General features: G+C 44.9%; 1 protein-coding gene across 1 annotated transcript in view; it reads left to right on the top strand.

Annotated features, from left to right (window-relative positions):
- HAUS8 (HAUS augmin-like complex, subunit 8) overlaps positions 1–20,742 on the top strand; it is a 26,266-nt gene extending 5,524 nt beyond the window's left edge. Inside the window, exons 3-10 of the mRNA XM_006877132.1 lie at positions 8,071–8,161; positions 9,971–10,063; positions 10,173–10,267; positions 11,495–11,560; positions 11,661–11,819; positions 15,685–15,826; positions 17,101–17,242; positions 20,541–20,742. Coding sequence (XP_006877194.1) covers positions 8,071–8,161; positions 9,971–10,063; positions 10,173–10,267; positions 11,495–11,560; positions 11,661–11,819; positions 15,685–15,826; positions 17,101–17,242; positions 20,541–20,742 — 990 coding nt within the window. The remainder of the gene's footprint in view (positions 1–8,070; positions 8,162–9,970; positions 10,064–10,172; positions 10,268–11,494; positions 11,561–11,660; positions 11,820–15,684; positions 15,827–17,100; positions 17,243–20,540) is intronic.
- The last annotated feature ends 401 nt before the right edge of the window (positions 20,743–21,143 follow it).

Here is a 21,143-nt window from a genome sequence, read left to right as displayed (position 1 = left end):
GTAGCCTCTGTTGCCACTGCTTCTCTGCCATCTTTGGTGTCACAGCTCTCTGCCTCCTGCATCTAGGAGGTTCAGCACAGGGTGCTCAGGATACGCTCTACTCCTGCCTCTGTTTCTGGACAGCAGCGAGATTCCCCCCTTTTTTTTCTGGGATGGCTCATGTTAAATTTAGTGGGATGGCAAAACTAACCAATACCTATGTTAGAGTTCCATATACCCTACTGGCATGGTCCCACACCACGTAGTGCTGTATAACTTATATACATTGTTCACAAGCTAGCCAGTCTCCTTGGTGGGTCACAATGCCTCACATCTGCATAGCCCTGCCCATTCATTTGGTAGGAATTACAGATACTAGCTAGAAGAGCCCTGCCAAATAATTCACTACACTGCAGAGATTGGAGAGCAAGCAAAACAAACTGGTGAAAACAAAATGAGACAGTGTTTGATTCTCAAGGGAGGCGTGAGGGAACTTTCTGGAGGGATGGTAACACTCTAAGTAATGTTCCTGGGTGGTGCAAAGCTCAGCTACTAATCAAATGGTTGGTAGCTCAAACCCTCTCAGCAGAAAGCAGAAGAAGTCTGTCAGTCTGTTTCTGTAAAGATGACAGCCAAAAAAGTTCTGTGGGCCACATGGGGTCACTCACTAGAGTAGGAATAGACTTGATAGCAGCAGGCTTGTTTGCTCTTGTTTTGTAATCGTCTACATCTTGATGAGAGTGTTGTTTGCAGAAGCATACGCATTTGTCAAAACTCAAAACGGCACATTAGAAAAAAGAAAGACAACAACTTGAAAGATTCTTAACAAAATAAGCAAATGCTTCAAGCGATGCTAAATGGAAAAGATTACCCAAAAATGTGTTCTGTTTCCGTGTTTATGTCCTGAGAACAGGGGAAGGCATAACTTGGGTTTTTCCCCTCCATGTTCCAAATCTTTGTTCATGGTTAATGAAGCTTAGTGAAGGATTCATTTCTGCTAGTAATCTTTTCTTATTCGCTAAATAGGGTGGGTAGTGGGTTCTTGAAACTGTGACTTGAGGTCCAACTTGTGGAAACTGAACTCCTTTGTACAAACTTGGGCTGATGGTCACTCAGGGATCCCCTTACAGACTCGCAGTTCTAACTCTACCCTGAAATTGTGGCAGCAGCGCCCCCTTGTTGCTGCACTTGGTAATGTTTTTGTTTTTTAATTTTACTCTTTTTTTGCAATACAAGGTAAAACTCAGGAAAGCCAGAACCCATGTAAGGTAGACACCTGCCAGAGAAGGAAAATGCTAATATTTTCCACTACTAGAGAGTGATAGAAAAGTAGTAAGTCTGCATCATGTCAACTTCTGAAAATGAAAGGAATCTGGAAAAACCAAACCTTCCCATTGCATTCTGGTTCTCACACACAATGTGACAGGTGCACCACTTGGCTATTACTCTCTATTCCAAAGCAAAACTCACTGCCATTGGGGTCGCATCCCACTCATAGTGACTCTGTGTGGGGTTTCCAAGGCTGTAAATTTATATCGGTGCAGAAAGCCTCACCTTTCTCCTCCAGAGTGACAGGTGGGTTTGAACTGCTCACCTTGTGATTATGAGTCCAGTAATTACCCTACAGCACCACCACTGCTCCTCAATGGGAAATGTTTGCATTTTCTCATTGAAACAGGTTCCCCACTGTCCATGGGTTCTGACTTTTGTGGGTTTTACTATTATAAATTGTGGTGGAAATATGCATAAAAAAATTACGTCCTCTCAACCATTTCTATGTGTTTGATTCAATGATACTGAGTAAGTCTTCAAGTTGTATAGCCATTGTTGGTCTCTTTTCCCAAATCATTCTTCCCCATAAAGTCTCTGCCCCAAAACAAAATCAAAATCTCCCCCTTTTCCTCTCCCTCTCACCCCTGCTAATCACTAATCATCTTTGGTCTCTATCAAATTGCTTATTTCATATAAGTGAGACCATGCGGTATTTGTCCTTTTGCAAGTGATTCCTTTGACTCGGCCTGGGGTTTTCAGGGTTTATCCATGTGGTGGCGTGTACCAGGACTTCATTTCTCTGCACTGATAATGTTGAAGAAAGAATCCATGCTGTACTGAAAGCACTGACAGATACCAACTGAAGAATGTCAGCAAGCTAGTGGTGCTCTGGAGACGTTCACTCGTCTATGCCAAGGAATTTGCAAGACAACTATCTAGCCGACTGATTAGAAGACATTCATGTTTATGCCCATTCTAAAGAAAGATGATCCAGAAGAAAGCAGAATTTATTGGACAACATCATTACCGTATCAATATCAGAAGCACGGCTCTGTGCAGTAAGCACTGGACTATGAGTTACAAGTTTGGTGGGCAGTTTGAGCCACTAGACACTCCGAGGGAGAAAGGTGAGACTTTCTGTCTCCTCAGAGATTTACAGCCTCGGAAACTCTATACAGGGTTGCTGTGAGTCAGAACCAACTCAGTGGCACTTAATAACAAACAACAGCGTCATTTATATCACATGGAAGTAAAATGTTACTGAAGATTATTCAAGAATGGTTGTAGCTGCACACCAACAGTGTAAAAATGACATGGGTGCAGTGTCTGATGTCTGACCTCTTGACTTCACAGGATGTGAAAGAGAATCAAGTTCAACATCAGCCCAAAGCCGATTCCTGCGAGGTCAGACTTCCTCCACCCTCCCAAGCCACTGGCTAGCTCCTGAACCCTTTACAGTGGCCACACTGCTCTTAGACTAAACTCATGATTATGGGGGGATTAGGAAAGTTGTTGGTAAGTGTATCAAGTTGGTTCCAACTCATAGTGACCATCCAAGGAGCAGCTGATGGGTTTGAACTGCTGACCTTGGAGTTAGCAGTCCAGTGCTGATCCTACAACACTCTACCAGAGAATTGAATGTGTTACAGTTCAGTGTAAGGAATGCTTAGGGTACAGGTTTTTGATCAGGACAGCCTCTCCTCAGCCATACCCGCAGTCACACCTCTCTCCCTGGTCTTTGGCCTCTTAACCATGCAGCCCCGTGGTCTCTGCCTCGCTTAGGCAAGTGTTAAAAGTCTTGTAACTCTCAGTCTCAGCCCCGTGGTCCCTTGACTTTTGCTCTGCTTGGGCAAATGTAGCTTTGGCAGCTAAGCACCCACTCTTCCAGTAAGCCGTGACCCAAAGGCGCTCAGCTCTAGCTTTGTGGGCACAGTCAGCTCCCTGTCACTTCCCCAATTGCGTACTTGGAAGCAGCCTACTCTGCCATCAAGCTTCCTCCCAAAGGCACGGAGCTTTCTTGTTCCATGGGCAGGCAAGCCCACCACGCTGTCTCGTGTTCTTGGTACTTCTGCCACGTCTCTCACCGTCTGTGGTGTTGCAGCTCTCTGTCTCCTTGGTGGAGGAGGTTCAGTTCACAGGGATCTGGGGTTCCATGAGTATGCTCCACTCCTGGCTCTTCTGGATGGCAGTGAGAGCCCTTCTTCTGCTTCTGAGATGGTTCATTTTAAACCCGCTAGGATGGCAAACCTGACCAATCTGTATACTCTACTTGCATGGTCCCACCCAATGTGGGTACATGGACCTTATCTATATTACTAGCAAGCTGTCTACTCCCCTTGATGGGCCACAAACACTTCTCTTTTCTCTAGTCCTACCAGTCATTCGGTTAGTGTTACAGAGACTGGCTAGATTGCCATAGAGTGAATTATACCCTCCCAAACTAGATTAGCTTGGCAAGACCGTGATTCTCACTGGCAGTTTGTAATGATCCCCTATAATGTGGTCTGATGTAATAAACAAATAGAAGGATTACAGGCCATAGAGTTGGTTCCGATTCATAGTGACCCTCTGCACAGCAGAATGAAACACTGCCCGGTCATGCACCATCTTCACAATTGTTTGAACCCTTAATCTTACCATGACCCTGATCAGAGGTATGGGAGATTCCCAACGGTGTGGCATGCAACACCTTTCTCTTGTAAAAGAAGAGAGACCTTTGCAGAGAAAGAGGGACCCACTGCCACCCAGAAAGAAGAGCCATGAGTGGAATGTGTCCTTTAACCCTGGGTCTCTGCACTGGGAAGCTCCTAGGTACAGGGGACTATTAATACCCAGACGCATGGAGATCTCCCAGGATGCTGAAAGGAGACAGGGCCTTTTCCTCAGAGCTGACAGAGAAAGCTTTTCCCTAGAGCTGGCCCTCTGAATTTGGACTTCTAGGCTCCTAAACTGTGAGGAGCTCTGGTAGCGTAGTGGTTACGAATCGGGCTGCGAGCCTTAAGGTCAGTGGTTCGAAACTACCAGCCGCTCCGCGGGAGAAAGATGAGGCTTTCTACTCCCGTAAAGATTTACACCCTCGGAAACCCTGTACAGGGTTGCTGTGGGTTGGAACCGACTCGACGGTACTTAACAACAACAAACTCAGAGAATCCATTTCTCTTTGTTTGCCATCCACTTTGGTATTTCTGTTACAGCAACAATAGATATAACTGGACAAAGCCATATCAAGTAATTCACAACACTGAGCAGGGAGCTGTCAGAAACTCCAGGTGGATTCAGAAGATGGCATGGAATGAAGGAAATTGTTGATGCCAGATGGAGCTTGACTGAAGGTAGAGGAAACTAGAAAGATGCTTACTTGTGTTTCATTGACGATGCAAAGGCATACAACTGTGTAGATCATAATGAAGTTTGGATAACCTTATGAAGAATGGGAATTCTGGAACATTGAACTATGATGTACTTGTGGAACCTACACATAGACCTCATGCTCAATTTGGTCAGCCCCTTCCCAGCTCTCAGGCAACTACTAATCTATTTCATGTCTCTATAGTTTTGCCGTTTCCAAAAGGTTAAGTTGAATTACATAGCATATAGCCTTTTGCATTTGAGTTTTCTGACGTGTTAGCTGCTGTGTTGCTGACCTGATATCCAGCAGGCTGTCTCCTTTCACCATACTTATTCACTGAGCAAATCATCCAAGAAGCTGGATCATACGAAGAAGAACATGGCATCAGGATTGCCGGAAGACTCAGTAACAACCTGCAATATGCAGATGATGCAACCTTACTTCCTGAAAGTGAAGAGGACTTAAAATACTTACTGATGAAGATCACTATGGGTTGCACCTCAATGTAAAAAAAAAAACAACCCCAATAATTCTCACCATTGGACCAATAAATAACATCAAGATAAATGGAAAAAAAGATTGAAGTTGTCAAAGACTTCCTTTTGTTTGGACCCACTATCAACATTCATGGAAGCAACAGTTAAGAAATCAGACAACATACTGCATTAGGCAAATCTGCTGCACAAGTTTTGTTTAATGTTTTCAGGAGCAAAGATAAGTTTGCAGATTAAAGGTGTGACTGACCCAAACCATGGTATTTTCAATAACCTCATATGCATGTGAAAGTTGGACAGTGAGTCAGGAAGACTGTAGCAAAGTTGATGCATTTGAGTTATGTATTGGAGAAGAACATTAAAAGTAACCATGATCTTCCAGGAGAACAAACAAATCTGTGTTGGAAGAAGTAGAGACAGAATGTTAGATAGCGAGACTTTGTCTCTCATACTTTGGACATGTTATCAGGAAGAACATCATGCTTGGTAAAGTTAAAATCAGGAAAAAGAGGAAGACCCCCAACAAGATGGATTGAGACCGTGGCAGCGGCAGTGGACTAAAGCATAGCAGTGATTCTGAGTATAGTGCAGGACCAGGTAGTGTTTCATTCTCTTGTGCATTGGGTTGCTACGCATCAGAATCGACTTGATGGCACTCAACATCAGCCACAATTCCCCATGATGAGATCTAATGTAGTTCCATGATAAGATCTGCTATGAGCAGCCAACCCATTGAAAGGAAGTTTCCACGTGATTGTGGCCTGAACATCTTTCACCTTATAAAGATCAGAGAAGAGCAGGAGAAAGAAGGCCTGGCAGTGGAGTACTGTGGACCTGGAGTCCCTGCACTGTGAAGCTTCTAGATCCAGAGGGAGATTGAGACCAAGACACATGGAAATCTCCAAGGAATGCTGGGCCTATAGAAACTGAAGGGCGACAGAGAGCTGTCCCCAGAGCGAAAGCCTTCCCCTGAAGCCGGCACTCTGAATTTGTCCTTGTGGCCTCCTAAACCGAGAGAATCCATTTCCGTTTGTTAAAGCCCTCCACTCGTGGTATTTCTATTACAGCGGTGGTGGTGGTTTTGTGCCACCAAGGTGTTTCTGACTCAGAGTGACCCTGTGTAGGATTTCCAGGAGCAGAAAGCCTCTGCTTTCTTCCATGAAGTGGCTGGTAGATTCGAACTGCTGACCTTGCTGTTAGCAGTCTAGCTCATAATCTACTATGCTGCCAGGGCTCCTTCTGTTATAACTAAGACACCAACCCTTATGTTGATTAGCACTTTTTTTTCTCTCTGTCTGATGTTTTTCTATCCTTTTAAATATCTCTTGAAGAGCCGAAGTTCTTGATTTTAATGAAGCCCAAGTTATCAGTTTGTGCTTTTGGTGTTTTATCCAAGAAATCTTTGTCTCGCCCCAAATCACAGAGATTCTCTTTTAGGAGTCTTATAGTTTTGATTTTACATTTTAGATTGGTGATCCATTTTAAGTTATTTTTTGCATGTGCTGTTATGTAGGAATTGAAATTTACATGGGCGTTAAACTACTCCAAAATTATTTGTTGAAATGACTTTCCTTGTTGTATTGCGTTTGCACTTCCACTGAAAATCAATCGTTATGTGGCTCCATTTGTTTCCTCCTTGTCCGCCTAGTCTTGTGCCAATGCCACACTGTCATGTCATGTCTACTGTAACTTTACAGTAAGTCTTTGTCTTCTATTTCCCTAGAGAACCAGTTAGATAGATGTAGGAATCAGTAGTGGCACAAATTGTTAAATGTTGACTGTTACCTGTTTGAAACCATCCAGAGCAGAGCCGTGGGAACAAGCAGTTCTACTCTGCATACAGAGAGGGCACCATGAGTCTGCATCACTTCCATTTCAACTAGCAACAACAGCAGGTACACATATATGGAGAGAGATTTAGTTTGAGGATTTGACTCACTTGACTACGAGGGACTGTCCTCTAGTCCAGAGTCTATAGGTAAGGCTCCAAGAAGAAGTATGTCTACCTATAATCTGGAAGTAGAGTGCACCTTAGGAGAAATCCCTTAATAAGGACCACCAATACAGAGGGTGATCAGTTTTACTTAAGGTCAGCTGGTTTAATCTCAAGACGCACCTTGGGGAAAAGGACTAGCAATGTGCTTCTCAAAAATTCACCATTGAAAATTCTGTGACATATCCTTGGACTCTGACATGCAGCGGTCACCGGGAGTTGACGTTGACTCAAGAGCATGTGGTTTGGTTTAGTTATCTTTAATAGCACCTGGACTTGTGACTGACCAAGCAGTGGGCATATAAAACTACCACAATCTTGAAGTTGGGTCAACAGTGTTTTATAGTTTCTAGGGTATAGATCTCACGCATGTTTTGTTAGATTTGTTTGAACCTACTTATTTTGTGGGGTTTAGTGCTGTTGTATGTGGTACTAATACCAGTAGCAATTGAGTCTCTTGCCAGCTGAAATGTGTCAGAGTATAACTGTACTCTAATGCTTTCAGAGACTGATTTTTCAGAAGATCGCCAAGTCTTTCTTCCAAGGCACCTTTTGGTTAACAACTAAGCATATTAATGATTTTTACCATGTGGGGACTCCTGTTGTATATGGTGCTGTGTTAATTCCAATTTCCAGAATTGTTCATTGCTAAAATTTTAATTGACCCCATATACTTGCTAAAGGAACCCTTGTGGCACAGTGCTTAAGCACTCAGCTGTAACCCCAAAGTTGGTGTTTTGAACCTACCAGCACTCCACAGAAGAAAAATGTGGCAGTCTGCTTCTGTAACGATTGCAGTATTGGCTACCTTGTGGAGCCAGTCCCCTCTGTAACTCATGGGCCCCCAGAGGGGGGAATGCGCTCATTTGGAGCCAGTGTTGTTTTTTCCTAATGCAGAAAGCAAACTGCATTAGATAACACCGGGGCCTTTCTCGTGAAGGGATGATATCTTGTTCACTGATCCTCACATGTTCTCATAACAGGTTTCTGTGGCAGATGCATTAAAAACCAGTGGGAAAATGCCGGAAGGTGGAAAGAAACCCAACCCGCTTCAGAAAAACAGAGGCACTTCCGGTGCGTAAGATGGAGGTGCTGGTGGTTATGTGCCATGGAGTCGGTTTCAACTCATAGTGACCCTGTACAGGGTTTCCGAGGCTGTAAATCTTTACGGGAGCAGAAATCCTCTTCTTTCTCCCACAGAACAGCAGGTAGTTTTGAACTGGCGGCCTTGCGGCTTGCAGCCTGATTTGTAACCACTATGCCACCAGAGCTCCTTGTATGATGAGGGAAGGTGTGAAACTGTTTACGGTTGTAAGGAGGGGTCTGCATGCTATTTTGATACTAAAGACGCTATTCTGAGTTACCTAGTGCTAGTGCAGAACAGAAGAGCCACAAGTCGGCGGTTTTAACAGACAGATGAATTTTCTCACAGTTTTTGAGGCCAGAAGTCCGAAGTCTGAGCGCCAGCTCTAAAGTAAGGCGCTCTCTCTGTCGACTCTGAAGGAAGGGCCTTGTCTCTTTAGCTTCTACTTCCTGGTTTCTTGGAGATCTCCATGTATCTTGGCATCTGTCGGACTCATCTCTCTCTTTGCTTATTTGTTTAATATCTATTTTATATCTTGCAAGAAATTAACTCAAAACACAATGTACACTAATCTCACCTCATTGACAACCCACTCCCAAATGGGACGGTAGCCACAGATGCAGACGTTAGATTTTACAGCCCAGATTTTGGATGAACATAATTCGGTTCATAACTGACGACTATGGAAGGCAATTTTGTTTTCAACTAACTATGTCATGCTTAAATTCCCTCTTCCCTTGCTGGAGAGGGTCCAGTGAGGGAGCGATCCTGTCCCGAATGTCAGCAATGCTGTGTTAGAGAACCCACAAGTGTAGCAGAGACTGCTTGTTAAGGTCCCACCCTGAGGCTGGATAGAAAATGTGTTTTCTGAATAGAAATGCAGTATGTGTACACAATGAAGTGTTTCACCATAGCAAAAGAAATAACCGAAAATTGCCACCAGAGGTTCCCCGTTCCCCACCGTGGGGGCAGCTGCTCTCAACAGATGGTTGATTGTCTTTCCAGATATTTCAAAAAGTTAGAACACGAATGGTAACCTACCTGTCTTGGCCTCCTGAGGTGGCTTCAGAGGACAGATTTGTATTTCCTCGTGTTCTAGAGGCCAGCAGCATGAATTCAGGACAGTGTCTTGGGGTGGATTCTCCCTAGCTTTCTCAACCTTTGTAACCTAGGTGCTCCTTGGCTTGTAGACAGCCTCCCAGTCTCTGAGCCTATTCTACGAGGGGCTTCAGAAAGTGCATGGGACAATGGAATGAATAGATAATGGAATATTTCCATGAACAGTTTGAAGCCCCTTTATAATTTATAACATGCCTCAGAAAGGACTGATAGTACTCTGGTACAACCTTGTTCATTGATTTTAAAAATAGCAACAGTAAAAAACCTATCTCCCCAAATAAGGTCGTATTCACAGGTACAGGGCTTAGGACTTCAACTTATCTTACTTGGGGACACAACTCAGCCCAAACCACTAGCAAAAAGTAGAGTTCTTGGAAGCAGGTAATATTGTGAAAAAATACATGTTGTATTTCTTTGAATGTAGCTAGGCGTTCCTGAAGCATATAAGAGGAAAACCAAGGTTAAGGCCATCGGGCTGTATAAAGAGCAAGGCTTGCACAAGGAAGTGTGAGTAGTGTTTTGTAGTTGGCATGTGGGAAGTACTACCAATTTTTCTTAAAATTGGTATTCAATAAAATATACTCAGTGTGCACATACAAAGTGTGTGTTATTTGACTACCTTGTAGAGGTTCTCGCTGCCTGATTGTGCTGATTTTGGGGAACTCTTGCTTGGCCCACAGATTTGAGTGGGGTTGCCAAGGGCGATCTGCAGTCCACGATGCTGGAAGGACATGGAACTGCCCCACCAGACCTGGATCTTTCTGCCATCAATGGTAAGAGATTAGCCTCGCTCCTATTTTTATGAACTGGGCATTGAAATGAGTCTGACTGGGCTTTTAAAGCCCACTCTTCTTACCATTAAGATACTTTTCTTTATCTCAGATAAAAGTATGGTCAAAAAGACTCCACAGTTGGAAAAGACGATGACACAGAAAAATAATTCCAGTTCATTTTCTTCTTTACGGAAAAAGAGCCCTGTAAGTACATGAGATGGGGATGGCAGCGGCTCAGTGGTGGAATTCTCACCTCCCATGCAGGAGACTGCGTGGCGCTGTGGCATAAGGCGCTAGACCGCAAGGTTGGCGGTTCAGACTCACCAGCTGCTCCTCGGAAACCCTAGACAGGTCGCTATGAGTCAGAACTGACTGGATGGCACTTAACAACATAGGAGAGTGGGTTCGACTGTGGACAGTGCACCCGTGTACAACCACCACCCACCTGCCAGTGGAGGTGTTGCTGGGATAGTGCACAGGCTTCGGCAGAGCTTCCTGACTAAGATGACCTGGGAAGAAAGGTCTGGCCAATGAACTCTAAAAATACGCCCCGAAAATCCTATGGAACCCAGTGGTTCATTCCATCTCCCATCATGAGGAATGGGTAGGACAGGCAGCCTTTTATTGCATTATGTATGGGGCCACCATGAACTGGGAGCTGAATCAGTAGCAGCTAACCAGTGTCTGAAAAGAAAAGGGAACTTACTAATTGGTTGGCTGGCTCTAATTTGCTCCTGCCCTTTGCCTGGTGCCACCCAAGGCCCTAGTTCTATGAGAACACCAAGTCAGCCAGTCCTTTCAGGGCAAAAGCCAAGAACACAAACACTCCTAGATCATTTTGGGAGTTTACATTTGCTCACGTGCAGTGTTGATGCAAACACCAAATCCCAAAACCAAACCTACTGCAGTCAAATTGACTCCGACTCTGGGCGACCCCGTGTGTTAGAGAATAGAAGTGCCGCATAAGGATTTGATGACTGTAATCTTTATGGAAGCAGATTGCCAGACCTTTCTTCTGTGCTGTTGCTGGGTGGGTTCAAGCTACCACCCTTTAGATTAAATGTTGAGTGCAAATCATTTATACCACCCAGGAGCTTTAGATGCAGACATGGAAATAGGTAAAAGATGACACTGGGGCTTTCAGTATACCGGTGTCATCCTGAGCTAGGCACTGGGTCCCATCCTGTCCCTGGTAGGGGTGATTGTGGTCTCAGTGGGATGTGGCAGAACCAGTGCTGGGAGGGTCAGGGTTGACTCACCAGGTGCCTTGGCTCTCCCCGGCCCACCCACCACCACCTCTTCACCCCTCCTGAGAAAGCATCAGAAAAGACTCACTGAGCCCAGGGCCGTAATAAGTTTTTGTGTGTTTGAATTGAGGAAGGAGAGAGTATGCAGCACCCTGAGAACTGAGAGTCTGCCGTTGTTTTTCAGGATTTGTCCGAATCAATGGACATGATGGAGTCTCAGACGTTGCTCCTCACACTGCTGACCGTCAAGGTGAAAATGGTGGAGTTCCCATGTAGCGGGCCAGAAAGGGGACAGTGGTGTGGGCTGGCAGCCCTGTCTCCCCAGCCTGAGCTGTCTTTGCATTTCACAGATGGAGAATAGTCTTGCCCAGCTGGAGGAGAAGGCAGAACACAATCTGTTGGCCATGTGCCAGGAGCAGGAGAAGCTCCAGAAGAAGGTACAGGAGCTGCGGGCCAGACAAGTGCTCGGCCTGAGGACTCGGGAGCTGCTGGGCATGCTGAATGCACAGGTCAGTGTGCGTGCCACACAACACAGCTGACGGAGAAGCCTCTGGCTGAGATGGTCTCCCCCACTTCACAGGAGTGTCCTCCACGTGTGTGCACTCCCTGTGCTGAGTGTTGAAGTTGTTACAGTGTCTTAGGGGATCTACAGAAAGCAGAGCCAGTGAAAGACAGACAGGTGACAGAAAGATGGACAAGTCGGTGGAGGATAAGACGAGGGGTGGATAAATGGATAGTAGATAGGGGATGGATGACAGCCAGTGTTGTCAGATGCAGTGGAGTCGGATCGCACTCATAGCCCCCTATGCATAATGAAGGAAACACTGCCCAGTCCTGCACCATCCTCAGTATTGCTCTGTGTGAGCTCTTTGTTGCTGCCGCCAGTGTGTCAGTTGAGGTTACCGAGAGTCTTCCTCTTTTCCAAGCATGATGTTCTTCAGAAACTGGTCCCTCTTAACAGCATGTCCAAAGTACAAGAGATGAAGACTTGCTGTCTTTGCTTCTACGGAGCATTCTGGCCATACTTCTCCCAAGATAAATTTGTTTGTTCTTCTGGTAGTCCATGGTACTTTCAGTATTCTTCTCCAACACCTTAATTCAAATTTATCAATTCTTCTACAGTCTTCCTTATTCCTTGTTCAACTTTCACATGCATATGAGGCTATTGAAAATACCATGGCTTGGGTCAGGTGTACCTTAGTCCTCAAACTGGTATCTTTGCTCTTCAACACTCTAAAAAGGTCTTTTGCAGCAGATTTGCCCAGTATAATATGTCATTTGTATTCTTGACTGCTGCTTCTGTGAGCATTGCTTGTGATTTCAAACAGAATGAAGTCTATCACCATTGCAATCTTTTCTCTGTTTATCATGGTGTTATTTATTGGTCCAGTTGTGAGGATTTTCATTACTTTATAATCCATACTGACCTTTTTTATATGCCATACTGATATTTTTTATAATCCTTTGATCATCATTAATAAGTATTTTAAACCCTCTTTGTTTCCAAAGTTGTATTATCTGCATGTTGCAGATTGTTAATGAGTCTTCCTCCAATCTTGATGCCACATTTTTCTTCATATATATAATCCAGTTTCTTGGATTATTTGCTGAGCAAAGTATGGTAAAAAGATAAAACTCTGGTGCACACCTTTCCTGATTTTAAACCATTCTGTTCTAACAGTTTCTCTTATTCTATTGTACAGGTTTTTCTTGAGCAAAATTAAATATCTTGGAATACTCCTTCTTCACAGTGTTATCCATAGTTTGTTGTTATCCACACAGTCAAATGCCTTTGCATAGTCCATATAGCACAAGTACGCATCTGTCTGGTATTCTCTGCTTTCAGTCAAGATGCAGCTAATAGCAGCAGTGATACCTTTTATTCCATGCCCTCTTCTGAATCCAGTTTGAATTTCTGACAGCTCTCATGTCAATGTTTTTAAATTATCTTCAGCAAAATTTTGCTTGTGTGTGATTCTAATGATACTGTTCAATGATTTCTGCATTCCGCTGGGTCACTTTTCCTTGGAATGGGCCCAAATATAGATCTTTTCCAATCAGTAGGCTAGCTAGCTGTCTTTCAGATTTCTTGGCATAGACGAGTGAGTGTCTCTAGTGCTGGTTTTCCATCAATTTTTGGAGCCTTGTTTTTCACCAATGTCTCAGGGCAGCTTGGACTTACTGCTTTAATATCATCGGATCTTAATCATATGGTATCTCTGGAAATGATTAAACATCGACCAATTCTTTTTGGTACAATGACTGTGTATTACTTCCATCTTTTGATGCTTCCTGCTTCATGCGGTATTTTGCCCATAGAATCCTTTAGTATTGTGACTCAAGGCTTAGAACACTGTCATCCTAAAACTCTTCTGGTCTTCAGTCATTAGTGTCTAATGCATCATATCTGTTCTTGAGATGGTATCTAAATTCAGATGGGATATACTCAAGGTCATATTTTGATTCTTGTGGACCTGCTTTAATTTTCATTAACTTCAGCCAGAACTTCCACAGTTGACCCCTGGCTGATGAGATTGGTCTTCTCCGTCATTTCTTTCCACAATTGACAATTTAATTTCTGCCTTCCATTTGGTGAGGTTCATGTGTATAGTTGCCTTTTATGTTGTTGAATAAAGGTATTTGCAAAGCATAAGCCATTGGTCTTGCACAATTCTGTCATGTGATGTCCAGCATTGTTTCTATTACCAAGACCGTATTTTCCAACTAGTGATCCTTCCTCTTTGTTCCCAACTTTCATGTTTTAATCACCAGTAGTTATTAATGCATCTTGATAGAGATCAAGTTCAGACTGAAGATATTGGCATAATTTTTCAGTTTCTTCGTTATTGACTTTATTGGTTGGTGTGTCATTTGATTAATAGTTGAATTAACTGATCTTCCTTGGATATGGTTATTATCCTTCCACAGACAGCATTGTTCTTTAAAATCGATCTTGAAATGCTCTTTGATGATGAATGTGATGCCATTCCTCTAGAGTTTGCCTTTCTAGGCATAGTGAACTGTATGACTGGCCCATTCAAAATGACTAATACCAGCTCATTTTACACAGGGCCACTATGAGTCGGAACCAATTCAACGGAACTTAACAGCAACAATGTCTTTCTTTAAACGTTCTATTTCATTTTTGACAACTTCCAGTTTCCCTAGATTCATAGCTTGTACATTCCACATTCCAATTATTAACGGCTATTGCAGCTGTTTGTTTTCATTTTGAGTTGTACCATATCAACATTTTAGGTCCTGTCATTTAGGTCAACTCTACTCTGAGGAGGCAGCTCTTCCCCAGTTGTATTTTGAGTGCCTTCCAGCCTCAGGGACTCATCTTCCAGCGTTATATCTGACAATGTTCCACTGTTGTTCAAAGGTTTTCAGTGGCTAACCATTCAGAAATATTGTGTCTCCTTCCTAGTCTGTCTTAGTGCGGAAGCTCCGCTGAAACGTGACCACCATGGGTGTTATTTAAAATATCCGTGGCATAGTTTTCAGAATCACAGCAACATGCAAGCCACCACAATTTAACAAGCTGAGAGACGAATGGTAGAGATAACAGATGTTGTTGTTAAGTGTTGTCAAGTTGTTTCTGACTCATTGTGATCCTTAATAGGGTTTCTGAGGCTTTTAAAAATCTTTGCAGGAGCAGAAAACCTCATGTTTCTCATGCAGAGCAGGTGGTGGGCTTGAACTACCAACCTCACAGTTTGTAGTCCAGTGCTTATCCTATGGAGTCACTGCTCTTCCCAGAGATGACAGATACAGATAAATACCTGGATACTAGATGCAGAGTCCCTGGGTGGTTATTGTTATATGCGCGGAGTCGCTTCTGACTCAGAGTGACCCTGGATGGTACCAACTTTTCAGTGCTCAGCACGTAGCTTGGGGTCTCTCTCCCTGGCCACTGCAAGAGTCCCCCAGCACCTCCTTTGCCTCTGGCTTCCCCACCTCCTCCCATGAATTAACTAATTGCTTTGAGTCAGCTCCCACTCATAGCCACCTCGTGCCCATTAGCCTAGAACTACTCCCTCGGGTTTTCAGTGGCTGAGTCTTCAGAAGTAGATTGGCCAGTCATTCTTCCAAGCACCTCTAGATGAGTTCAGACTGCCAGCTTTTCCATTAGCAGCCAAGCACATTCACCATTCACACTGCCCAGGGACTCTAACCACCAAATGCTGGTTTCAAATGCAGAAACCCATGAGTGATGGGACAGCTTGCCTGTGGTAAGGGGGTCAGCGTGGGACAGCTTTAGTCATGCTGGCACATGGCCCAGCACATTCTAGAAGGCAGTTCAGGGTGGGGCAGGTGGCAGGGATGGGGAGGAGAACAGCCTTCCCGTAACAGCCCTTCTCCCTACTGCAGGCAGAGCTGCTCACCCCCTTCACAACAGTGGCTGGAAGCTTCGAGGAGCAGTACAAGACCTTCGCAACAGCCCTGGACTGCACAAGGCACGAGCTTCCAGTGACAGCCATCCACCTGGAAGGTGGTAGCCAGCAGTTCCTGGGTAGGAGATGGCGGCACCCAGCCCTGCATTTTTTTACTGTGGTAAAAATACATCCGGGTAGTCCCCAACTTAGGATGTATTCCAGTTACGATGACCCGCACTTAACAACCGTCTTTGTGTGTGTGTGCATATTATTAGTAATACGAGTAAGCGTCAAAAAGCTCATAGAAAATGAAATGAAAATATAATGGAGTTTTTCCGCAAACTTTTTGAAGCCCTCCCAGTTATACAACATACAGTTTGCTAATATCATGCTCAGATGTTCATTTGCAGGTATTCATGTATATAAATTGAGTCCGCGTTCTTGGGTACTGGGAGTTAGGATGAAGACATGTCTCTTTGGCGATGTTATAGGTTGTTGAGCTACGTCCCCCAGAAAATGGTGTAAATCCTAATCTCTATCTCTTTGGTTGTAACCACATTTAAGGATGGGTGGTCTGCTGTGTTCATGAGGCGTAGGTAGTGCGGGGTGTGCCTTGAGTCAATCTCATGCGATATAAAGAGATAAAACGAGATGGGGTAAGATGCATGGAGAGCTGCAAGGGACCGGAAGTAGGAACTGAAAAGACAAGAACTTCCTCCAGCACCGAAAGAGAGAGAGAAGCCAGGGACAGTATGGAACCCACAGCCGGGAGTCCGAGGGGCTGGGCTTGCTACTGCTCCTGTAAGATCCCCCCATGTGGTCAACTCTGACTCTGTGCTCCAGAGGGTTCGGAGTTTTCAGACCTTTCTCCCGTGCTTCTGGGGGGGGGTCGAAGTGACAACTTTGCCATTAGCAGCAGAGTACTTAATAATTTGTATTACTCGGGGTCTCCAGGTTTTCAAAGCGTTACCCTAACTTAGAGTTGGCCCTGATGTGCCAGGAGCTGGAGAGGAAGTGACACTCGTGAGCAAACGGCAGGCGGGAGAGTGCAGTGAAGTGAAGCGCAGCCACTCTGGGCTAGAGATGCCAGGAGTGGGGTGCACAGGGAGTTCTGTCTTGAGTCCTGTGGTCAGGCCGGGAGCATCATAGTCACCCCCAGCCCCTTCTGGGTGGCTTTTGTTTTGCCTTTTTTTCCATTGGAGATGCCGAGTTTCACTCCATGTCTGTCCTGGTGATCATTGGATAGTAGCCTCATGTGTCCCACAAGCTTAGCCATCCTCAGTTTAGGCAGGGGATAGCTGCGGTGCCTGTGTAGGAATTTCTTCCCTGTCCAAGCCTTCTAGTGAAACACAGACCATGTAGAGTGTCCTCACATCCGGGGCCCACTGCTCACGATCCTCTGTTCCCCCAGACCACCTGCAGAAGGAGCTGGCCACCACACACTCTCTGCTGGGCGAACTTGGGGCCAGCCACTCAGAGGAGAGCGTGAAGGCGCTGGATTTCCTGAGAGAACTCAAGGACGTGACCATGAAGAAAGACTTGGAACTCCGAAGGTATTTCAGAATACGAGTCCATTTTGGGCCAAGCTGGGTTCTAGGACACCAACAGCTCTGGCAGATCGGGGTGTAGGATGAGTCCCCTTAGGGTACAGCCCCCAGACAAGCCACTCTCTTCCCAGCCTGTGTGGATACGGGGTGGGGGAGGTGGTAGCTATTTGTTGCCATCGAGTCAGCTCCCATTCATGGCAGCCCCTTGTGTGTCAGCAGAACTGAGCTCCACAGGGTTCTCAATGAGTGAGTTTTGGGAAATTGACAAGCCTTTCTTCTGGGGAACCTCAAGTAGATGCAAAGCACTAGCCTTTCATTCAGCACAGCTGAGCGCAAGAACTGCTCAACCCACCCAGAGCTTCCGAGTGAGCTTTGGTACTCCCTAAATATCTGTTTAATCATTGAATTTCTTTGCTTTCCTGACTGCTTGTTCTGTTTTCCCTGTTTCATGTTAGGGTTCTGTTAGGAGATTGCTTTGCTGCCGACAGCCCTTCACTAGGCACTAGGTGGTTGTTGTTAGTTGCTGTCAAGTTGGCACCAACTCATGTCCGAGTTCGACACTGCAGAGTGAAACCTTGCCTGGTCCTACGCTGTCTTGTGGGCCATTGGCATGCTTACACCTGCTGTTGCAGCCACCACGTCAGCTTATCTTATTGAGGGTTGTCCGTTATTTTCATTAACCCTACCAGCCATGATATCCTTTTCTAGCAATATGTCTTCCTGGTGAGTGTCTTGCCATCCTCCCTTCAGAGGAACCTTCTGGTTGTATTTCCTCTAACACTGATGTGTTCATTCTTCTGCCTGTCCATGCATGGTATTCTTTGCCAATACTTCAATATAAATGTATTAATTCTTCTGTGGAGTGCTGGCGTGGCGCTGCAGAATAATGCACTGGACCTCAAGATCAGTTTGAACCTCAAGGTCGGCAGTTCAGACTTACCAGCTGCTCCTTGGAAACGTTATTCAGGGCCGCTGTGAGTTGGAACTAACTCAGTGGCACTAAACAGCAACAAACACTTCTACAGTCTTCTTTCTTTCTCTTTTTCCATGTGTCTTTCTGCCCTTTATTTTATAAGAATTTGGTTGCACATCCAAGCATCTAGCCCAGGAGGAAATGAGAGAGCAGGGGAGTGGATTTTTTAAAATTCTGAATTGGGTAAAAGTTTATGGAGCAAATCAGTCTTTCACTCAGCAAGTTTCAGGTCATTGGTTGTAATCCCTCACAGTAACGTTGCTTATCCCACTTCCCCTCCAGTTTCTATTCCTCCTCTTTTCCTAACCTCTCCTGCCTTCTGAACTTTGTCACTGGGCAAATGCTGCCCCTTTGATCTCAAATGGTCAGCTGTTCCCAGGAGTGGGTACTTCTAGTATGATTGTTCATCTAGTGTACCTGTCCACTGTTTGGCGGAAACTTGAGTCACGGGGCTGAGTTCAGTTCCAGACCTGAAGGGTGACAGGGCCATGGTCTTGAGGGTTCTACTATCTCTAGCTGACCAGGAAGCCTAGTATTTTTTACACTTTTAAGTTTTGTTTCACATTTTTTCCCACTCTATTTAGGATCTTCTAATGTGATTCCTTCCGGAGCTATTGGTATTTGTAGCTGGGCACCATCAAGTTCTCATCTCAGGGTCATGGATGCTGAGGTTCGCGTGGTCCATTAGTAGGCCACTGAACTAATTGTTTCTATGCGTCTTCGATTTCCTTCGCTCTTCTTTGCTCCAGACAGGGAGAAGAGACCCATGATAGCTTCTTAGATGGCCACTCTCAAGCTAGACTCCAGTTGCTACTAACCAAAGTACATTATCTTCATGGACATGTTATGCCACTTGACTTGGTGTCCCCTAAGACTATGATCTTGAGCCCCCGGGCCCAACAACTCGTTCCTTCAAGGTGTTTGGTTAGAGCTTAGAAGTTTTCACAGCTGTTCCCCGTATGTTGTGCTGTATCGTGGATATGTTTGCAGCATAGGTAACTGCTTATGTAGACATAGCCTCTGACATGCCTGTGTGTATATAATCATGGGTATCATTCCACTCTCCTTCCTACAGCTGCTCAGCTGTGTGTCTGTCTGTGTATTGTTCATCGAGAATAGTTATTGTAGGATTGTGTGTGTTTCTCTCTGGTTCCTTTAGCTCTTATACGCCTCTCATTGTCTTCCTTTGCCTTCCTCCTACACTAAAGTATAGAAACCCTTTTCTTGACTCCCTACTTAATGAGTTTCATCCCTTTGTCAAAGATCAGCTGCCCATACGTGGACGGATTTGCTTTTGGATTCTCAATTCTCTTCCGTTTGTCTTATGTCTGTCGTTGTACCAGGACCAGGCTGTTTTGACTCCTGTGGTTTTGAGTTCAAGAATGAGAGGCCTTTGTTCTTCTTCTCTAGTAATGCTTTGTTTTTCTTTTAACTTTATATTGTAAAAACTGAGTGATAGTTTACATGGGAGAACATCATCTTTACACCATCGTTTCATTGCAATGATTACAATCTCCTCTGTGCATCATCATTCAACAGTATTTGCTTCCATTCCCTCTTTTTCTTTGGTGGGGGCGGTATGTGTACACAAAAACACATAAACAATCAAAAGGCACATTCTGCAAGCCTGCCTCCTGGCCACCTGCACTCAGTTCCTCTCTTTCCCTAAATTATCTGGGGTCTCTTTCCTTTTCATATAAAGCTGGTGATTCGTTGTTCCATCTCTGTAAAGAATGATGACATAATCTGGATCAGGATTGCATTATATGAGGGAGAAAGTTTATGCAGAATTCTCATTATCGTTTCATTGCATTTTCCTGGGAACCTCATAATCGTTGCTAAGTTTGAGCCCACTGATGCTGCCACTTTGCCAATCCGTCTCTCTGGGGGTCTTCCTCTTTCTCTCCGACCCTCCACCTTACCAAACGTGATATCCCTCTTCAATGACTGGTCCCTCCTGACAATATGTCCGAAGTCTGAGAGACAAAGTCTGGCCATCCTGGTCTCCAAGGAGCCCTCTGGCTGCACTTCTTCAACACAGATCTGTTTGCTCCTTTGGCAGTCCATGGTACTTTCAGTATTCTCCTCCAGCACCATAACTCAACTGCATGAATTCTTCTATGGTCTTCCTAATGTGTTCACTATCCAACTTTCACATGCGTATGAGGTTATTGAAAATACCAAGACTTGGTAGGTGTGAATTCCCCCACTTCCTCCCTGTTGTGGAGGGTCTCAGGTGTCACTGGGTTCTGGGTAGTGGACACTGGCACCGCTCACTGGGTTCTGGGTAGTGGACACTGGCACTGCTCACTGGTTCTGTCTTGTTCACAGGAGCTTCGCCCAGGTGCTGGAACTGTCTGCCGAAGCAAGCCAGGAGGCGGCCTTAATTAACCAGGACGTCTGGGAAGAGACCCAGGGCCCCACAGCTCTGAGCCAGTGGTACTTCCACTGCAAGGGTGATGGTGGGGAGCCCTGTGGAGGAGACCTTCAGAGCAGGCCCCTCCTGGTCAACGACATGCCATGTACACCATGACCTCACATGCTAGGCAGCGCTGCTGACCCAGGGGGCGCCGGGAAGGAAGATCCTGTGCTACTCACCTTGGGAGATTCAAGCTTGTCCAGGGACTCAAGCACTTTAGCCTCTTGTCATAGCTACTGTTGTATGGTTTGTTCTATTTTAAAATAAAACTGTTCTGGAAAACGATATGCAAAAGACTGAAACAAGACCTTCACCTCACACCTTATACAAAACCCAACTCAGCATGGATTAAGGATCTAAATGTGAATGAACTATGAAGGCCATCAATGAAAAAATAGGAACAAATATGAGGGCACTAATTCAGGGAATACACGGACTACAAAACATTTTGAAAACCATACAAACAAAAGTAGACAAAATAGATGAGTGGGACATACTAAAAATTAAAAACTTAT

Source organism: Chrysochloris asiatica, unplaced genomic scaffold, assembly GCF_000296735.1.
Source record: "Chrysochloris asiatica unplaced genomic scaffold, ChrAsi1.0 scaffold00442, whole genome shotgun sequence".
Lineage (NCBI taxonomy): Eukaryota > Metazoa > Chordata > Mammalia > Afrosoricida > Chrysochloridae > Chrysochloris > Chrysochloris asiatica.
Note: the sequence above shows the minus strand (reverse complement) of the source record. Positions and strands in the feature narration are given on the sequence as shown.